The sequence below is a fragment of the Arachis ipaensis genome, chromosome B6 (genome assembly GCF_059453495.1).
Source record: "Arachis ipaensis isolate K30076 ecotype BB chromosome B6, ASM5945349v1, whole genome shotgun sequence".
In the NCBI taxonomy this organism is placed as follows: Eukaryota; Viridiplantae; Streptophyta; class Magnoliopsida; order Fabales; family Fabaceae; genus Arachis; species Arachis ipaensis.
Window position 1 is genome coordinate 124,505,952 of NC_142441.1, and position 7,919 is coordinate 124,513,870.

The 7,919-nt window shown below is 36.4% G+C and overlaps 1 protein-coding gene across 1 annotated transcript; it reads left to right on the forward strand.

The window, feature by feature from the left end:
• The first annotated feature begins 689 nt into the window (after positions 1 to 689).
• On the forward strand, positions 690 to 1,634 carry LOC148562602 (uncharacterized). Its single transcript, XM_088490932.1, has one exon. The coding sequence runs from the start codon at positions 690 to 692 to the stop codon at positions 1,632 to 1,634; it is 945 nt and encodes a 314-aa protein (XP_088347058.1).
• The last annotated feature ends 6,285 nt before the right edge of the window (positions 1,635 to 7,919 follow it).

The following is a 7,919-nucleotide window of genomic DNA, read 5'->3' on the forward strand; positions in this document are numbered from 1 at the left end:
GTGCAACTTACCAACGTGCAATGAATGCCATATTCCATGAGTATATCAGGAGATTTATGGAGGTATATATTGATGATGTAATGGTCAAGTCAAATTTAGTGAATCAACACATTGATCATTTAAGAAAGGCATTTGTTACTATGCGGAAAAAAGAATTGAAAATGAATCCTTTAAAATGTGCCTTTGGTGTGTCGGCAGGAAACTTCCTAGGTTTTGTTGCTCACAAAAAGGAGATTGCAATCGATAAGAGTAAGGCTAATACAATATTAGTATTGTCTTCTCTTAAATCGAAAAAAGAAGTGCAATCGTTCTTGGAGAAAGTAAATTATCTTCGAAGGTTTATTTCGAATCCTTCTGGTCGAACTCAAGTATTTGCACATTTAGTAAAGTTAAAGAATGACTCACAGTTCGAATGGACATATGAGCATCAACATGCATTCGAGTCAATAAAGGCTTATTTGTCTAAAGCTCCAATAATGGCGAATGTTCGCCCACATGAGCCATTGAAATTGTACATTGCAGCATCTACAGATGCAATTGGGTGTATGTTAGTCTAAGATGATGAAAATGGACATGAATAGGCAATTTATTACCTTAGTCGAGTTTTGACTGATATTGAGGCAAGGTATTCCCCAATTGAGAGATTGTCCTTATCCCTATACTACGCATGCATGAAATTGAAGTGTTACATGGTAGATAAACCTATGAAAGTTGTTGCACAAACTGATCTTGTCAAATATATGTTGAGTTTTCTAATGTTACGAGGTTGTTTGGGAAAATGGATGCTAGCTTTGACAGAGTTTGATTTGCAGTATATACTAGCTAAAGTTGTGAAAGGTCAGGTTATTGCAGATTTTCTAGTAGATAGCTCGAACAATCTGAATGACCAGGGGGCAAATATACTCAATGTTAAAGTTGATTATTGGAAGTTATATTTTGATGGATCGAAGCACAAAGATCGTGCAGGGGTAGGAATTCTTATTGTGTCACCAGCGGGAATCCCATCAGAATTTCTGTTCGAGCTAAAATATCCTTGCTCGAATAATATGGCAAAATATGAAGCTTTAATTTTAGGCCTGGAAATTTTGATTGGGAAAGGTGCTTTGGAAGTCCAAATCTTAGGAGATTCTCAATTGGTCTTAAAACAATTATTGAAAGAGTTCAAGTGTAACAATGAGAGGTTACAAAAATATTTGGCAATAGCTTGGGAATTGTTAATTTCTTTTCGAAAAGTTTTACTGGTCCATATCCCAAGGATCCAGAATGAAATCGCTAATGAGTTGGCCCAAATTGCTTCGAGGTACAAGATAGGTCCAGAAACACTAAGAAAGTTGGCAAATATCTACCAAATATTGGTACGTGTAGATGAAAGAGATGTTTTATGTGTAGATGATTGGGAAGATGATGATTGGAGAAAATCCATTGCTGAGTATTTAAAGAATCCTAGTACTCAAATCGATAAAAAGATAAAATTGCGAGCAATGAATTTTGTCTTAATGGCTGATGAGTTGTATAAGAAGGGAATCGATGGGAGTCTTTCGAGATGTCTAAGTCAAGATGATAAAGACATTGCTTTAGATGAAGTCCATAGAGGTATATGTGGTGCTCATCAGGCTGGAATGAAAATGAAATAGGTATTATATCAAAATCATGTCTATTGGCCTTCAATGATAAAAGATTGTATTGAATACGTAAAGGCATGTCAAGAATGTCAAAGGCATGGGTCGATACAACAAATCCCAGCATCTGAGTTGTATTTGATTATTAAGCCATGGCCGTTTAGAGGATGTTCTTTGGATTTGATTGGATTGATTCATCCCTCTTCATCAAAACATCATAAATTTATTCTGGTAATAATAGATTGTTTTACAAAGTGGGTCGAAGCAGTTCCTTTAATAGAAGCTAGGCAAAATGAAATAATAGATTTTATCGAGGAACATATAATCCATCGATTTGGAATTCTTCAAACATTGAGTACTGACCAAGGGACTATGTTTACTGGTCAGCGAATCAAGAATTTTGCAACTTCAAGGAATATTAATATGGTTACTTAAACTCCTTATTATGCACAAGCTAATGGCCAAGTTGAAGTAGCAAATAAAATTTTGATTAGTTTGATTAAAAAGCAAATCAGAAATAGACCCCGAACTTGGCATGAAACTTTAAGACAAGTATTGTGGGCTTATCGAAATTCACCAAGGGGATCGACAGGTACTTCACCTTATAAATTAGTATATGGCCATGATACAGTGTTACCATTAGAAATCAATCTTAACACTTTAAGGGGGTCAAAGCAAGACGATTTGCTAGTCGATGATTATTGGAATGAAATGTTTGATGAGTTGAATGAGTTAGACTCGAAGCGCATTTTGGTGCTCGAAAACGTGATTAGGCAAAAAGAGAATGTTGCCCGAAATTACAACCGTCGAGTAAAAGAAAAATGCTTTAGTATAGGTAAGTTGGTTTGAAAGTTATTTTGCCAATGAAAAAGAAGTCGAGAATTCTTGGCAAATAGTCCCATACTTGGAAGTGTCCTTTCCAAGTAATTGGATTATATTCTGAAAACGCATATCGAGTCAAAAATATCGAATCTGGAAATGTAATTAATTCAATAAATGGAAAGTATTTAAAGCCATATCTTTCTTTGTTAACTCAGAATTGAAATGCATAAGTTTGAGGTTAAAAACAAAAGAAAATCATTACAAGTATTGAACCCTAAGGAGGAGAAAGGTAACGCGCCATAAGCTTTGATAAATCTGAACGTAGCTTAATCCTTTCACTATCCAGAGCCGAAAGTGTTTTGACTTGCTCGTATTCTTCATATTGGGCCTTGCCAAGTTGTTTTTCACATTCTTCTTGTTTGGCCTCAATGGAATGGATTTCTTGTACGAGCTTTTGGTTCTTGTGTTGCGTAGTGGCTAGAGGTGTTGCTATATCAGCCTTTCTCTTCCGAATTTTGGCAAGTTTTTCATTGATTTGAGCTAATTCTGCCTCAAGTTCTCTTTCTTCCTTGTCATAATAAGCTTGAGCAGAAAAGGTTTGAGAGATACTTAAGTTGAACTCTTCATGGGAAGCTTTAATAGGTTGGAGAACTACAGTGTAGCTATCTGATTCAGACCGAATTTTAGCTACTTTATCTTTGACCTCTTGCAGCTTATCTTGAGCAGATACACACCTATTAGCAATTTTTATGAATTGGCCGATTATAGCAGAGTGTTGGGATGGAACCTGAAGTTCAAGAGATGAACTCAGGATATCAGACAGAATTGGGTTTAAAGTTGCATTATTTGTCCATTTAGTGGGTGGATGATCCAAAAGTTTGAGAAGGGCCAAAAGTTGTTCTCGAGCACTAATACTTGGCTCAAGCGGGAAATTGGATGAAGAAGGACCTATAAGTGCGCTGGTAGAAATGGGCACCTTATCCTCCTGAATGACTCGACTCAGGATAGTAACTAGTGTAAGCAGGTCAGCATCTGTGGATTCAGGGACTATGCCCAGATCTCCAGCTCTTGAACCAGGAGAAGTTAGGAGTTCAGTATCCTTGGGTGGACTGGGAATCCTTTGTGGTGAAAGGATGGTTTCCAGAACTCGGGATGGAGAATCTGAATCAGGGGCAATAGTTTCAGCGACTCGAGAAGGAGAGTCAGAATTAGGAGCCACCTGGAATCCAATTGAGGTTTCAACTTGGTTTAGCGGAGAAGGATTTTCGATACTTAAGATCTGTATTGGAGAATGGTGAGCATGTCTTCCTGTTAAATCAACTATTTAGGTCTCAAATGAAGTTGGAGGAGCTACTTGGAGAGGTTCAGCAGAAGCGATGGTTTGAATTGATGAATGAGATGCTTGCTGCTCCAAATCTTGTTGATGTTGTTGAAATGGTTGGTCAGGTGCAAGAGATGAAGTGATCGATTGAGCAGCAGTGACAGGCTGAAATACAACATACATCAGTCGAGGTTTACTCTGATTAAATTAATATAATTGAAGACAATATGATATTATTGGAACGAGGCTTGTTCTTCGAATCAACTGAGAGCTCGAATTCGAATCAATTGTATAATCTGACTTCGAGGATACAGCAAGGAGATTTTCGATGGAGCGTTCACTATCATCAGAAGAACTCTCGCTTGACGGTTGCAACTGTAACTAGAGAAATTTTGAAATCAAGAGGATTGTAAGCAAATATGGTTTCCGAAGAATGTTGGGGAAAATGTATATATATATAAATAAAGTACAGTTACCTTTCTGGAAGTCTTCGAAGTAGTTCTTCGACCTTTCGTTTGTGGTTGTCGTGAAGAAGTTCTAGCTTCGGCTTTCCTTTTTTTCAGAGGCCTCTTGGGAGAGCCCTCAGCAGTAGGAACTGCTCGGATAACAGAACTCTTGATTTCATCTAAAGTACGGCTATACTTGGAATAGTAAGTAGTCCACCAGTCAAAGCAAGATTTTGTAATGAATGAGCTACGATCATAAGCAAGATGATTATAGCCTTCTCTTTGTTTTTTATTCTTCAAGAGGCAAACATCAAGTTCTTTCTTCGAAGCCAAAGTGACAGGGCAGAAGGGTTTGCTATTCTTGGGGAGTGGAGTTGGGATAGCTTGGGAGAAGCCTAGTTGTCTGGCTGCATAGTGAGGGGCATACAGGGTGGCTTTGAAACGTTCCTTTTTGTGTTGAGGTAGCCCTGTTGGGATCACTTGTACCGCTAGTAGGCCTGCCCAATTTCTGTTGGTAAGTTCACTCTCTTTGGTGTCATTGGGGAAAAGGAGACGTTCAAGCCAAACAAGACCACAATTTTGATGTAAAAAGGGGGTGAAATTGAGGTCCTCATTATATAAATTTTTACAAGAATGAAAAAGGAAAAAACAACCCAAAATCGATTTTCATCCGATTGAGCTTCTGGAAAATTTGGTTTGAAATTAGCTAATCAAAAGCCATCGATATGCTGTTTGTCCGAAACGCCACCTTTGGGGTTTATCATATGTTTTTCGAAAATGGCATTTAGCCAGAGTTGGAGAAGCCAGAGAGGACCTCCCGTACTAATCAAGTAATTGTTTTAAAGACAGTTGACAAACTGTCCGAGCTCTTCGAAAATATGCTCTAGAAGTAACTTGGCCACATTAAAGTTGTTTCCTTCATAGAGGAGGGCGGCAAGAGGGAGGAAAAGCTTCTACATTTGAAAACTTCGAGAGCATAAGATTATTGCGTTTAACCAATAAAATAAAAAGGCCACATATTCATCATCTGTAACAGGGTTGTTCTCTTTGCCCATATGGTGAGCAATGAAGTCGTTGTAGGAAGTCATGGGAGCGATGTTGTATTGCTGTTTAAGTTGTATATCAGAGGTAAAATCTGGAGAGCTAATTGAGAGCCCTGTGATGGCAGTGACATCGAGAAGTGACATACCGATCATCGCACAAGGAAGGTGAAAATTGTTGGTAGTCTTGTTCCAGAAATAAGTTACGGCCCCAATCATCCAGGGAAGTGTTGAAGGAGTGAAGTGAGAAAGTCGTAGAAGATCCTGAATCCCAAGAGTCCCCCAAGCAGCGTTCTTTACTGGTGCAAGACGCTCATGCCAGGCCGTAAAGTTGGTTCCACGAGGGGTGACTTTAGGGTTATTTCTGAAGGATTTTTGATTGGTAAAAAAGGAGATGTCAAGGTCTTGATTAATCAATAGGTCTTCTCCTTAAGCGTTGGGGAAGTAAAGAAGTCGCTTGTTCGCCCTTTCCATGCTTTCAATGGGGCCAACAAAACAGTGGGTGTCATTGCCTACAGTGAAGGGGATAAGGATTCTGGGATCATCGAGTTGGAGCTGTGGGTCATCAATGACTTCATCATTGATCTGGTTCAGTATGTGTAAGGCCGGAGGAGCCGATGGTTGCATCATAGGATGTTTGCCTTTGTCCCAAGTAGCGATGTGAGATGAAGAAGCAGCCATTGATGGGCAAAGAAAAATAAAGGATGAAAGATAGGGGTCACACAAGAAGGAGAAATGCAAAAGAGGTCGAGAGAGTAAGAATTCGAGAAAGTTAAGCAAAGATGAGAAGTTTGAATTTAAAGGGGGGATTTTTCGGCTTAACCGTTATTGCATAAAGAATTCAAAAAGAAAGGAGGTAACTTTGCAAACAAGGCGAAGTAGTGGAGAGAGGAAGACTGTGAATCGTGGGAGACGTGTCAAACGGGTCAGAATTGATAGAAAAGGAAAATGGCCATTATGACTGGTTAAAGTAATTAAAGACTGGATTAGGATTAAGTGTTTTATTTTTCAAGGAGCGGCTTTGAAAGCAAACACATTAATCCTAGGGGGCAATTTGTTAGTCGAAATAATTGTTTTCGAAAGACTAAGTCAATTTGAAAGTTAGTAGAGTGTCGAGATGGAAGCAGGGACTAAAAGAGATATATGTGCAAATATTAAGTGGGAATTATTTAGCATAAGTTCGATTTCGATCTCTTGGTAAATCGAGCAGATACTCAAATGAAGAATTGAGCAGTTGCACGAATGGAGGGGATCGAAGACTTATTCAAATTAAGGATTTGTTAAGTAACGCTCTTGGGCAACAGAGCAAGAACGGTTACCTTAATCTCCGCACATGAAGGGGCACGAATTCTTTAGTGATCAGTTATGGAAAGAGGACTATAAATAATAGGAAGCAGTACGGCATAAGGGTTGGAACTTTTCTCCAGAAATATACTCAAGCACACTCATATCCCCAGTGAATTCCTGAGTCTGCATTCGAGTTTGATTTCTGTAAGGTTCCTTCCATGTCTTTATTTTTTAAATTTACAGTTTTAGCAAACTTTACTTTTCAAGCACATTTATCTTTCAAGCATTATTTAATTTCCATGTCAAATTTACTCTTCAACATCTTTAATTTCCATGTCAAAAGTCATTTGATTCAATTGAAGGCATTTTATCACTTTGTTTAAATTCATTACAATTCCTTTTTCAATTTCAGTCAATTTTATTTTTCGAAATCTTTATTTTACACTTTTTCAGTCTTTTGCACCTTTTGAACTCGTTTTCCTTTTGATGTTCGTCTAATTCGAGGACCTTTGATGCACTTATAGAAAAACTGGTACCTGTGAAAGAGGAGTAGGTTTTGCTCTCAGACCATTAGAATCGAACCACCATCGATTTGCTAAAAATCGACAAAACACTAATATAACCTCATATATTAACTAATTTTCAAATTTAACGCTTAAATTTATATCTTTTATAATATTTTTAAATTTTAAAAGCTATTTTATCAAACGTAATTGTTGTTGATTGTGTTTATTAAAAGTCATTTTTAATTTAATTTATCAAATATAAATGCTACATTTTTTAAAAACTAAAAATTTCACCAAACTAAGCATTGGTTTGGTAAAATATTTTGGAGAAAATCTTTACTTTAAAAAAAACAAAAGCATCTCGTTTTGTATTTGATAAATTAAAAATTCGTGTACTTATGATTGCAACTTTTAAATGTACGGAAGCTTTTTAAAGTTGGCTTGTACTTATCAAAATTAAAAAGTCTAATATAATCCTATATATAATAATAAATATCTAAAATTATCCTTATTAATTATTAACACTAAAAAAAAGGAATTATTCTTTATTATATATACATTTATTATGGTCCTTTTACTTTTAAAAATTATTTTATCGAACACAATTATGGTACTTATGCTTATCGAAAGTAATTTTTTTAGTTTGATTTTACCAAACGCAGGTACTGCAACTTTTAAAAAGTTAACCTTTAAAAGATAACTTTTATAAGCTACTTTTGAAAAATAAAAAATTTATCAAACCAAACCTTTATATTTCAAAAACCCTGATATTTGGCCAACAGCTTTTAGTGTTGGTTTGGATTATTTTTCTAGTTAAAAAAATAATTTTTTAAATAAGGTATTTTTATTTAATTTTAAACATATTTAAATACTTTTTT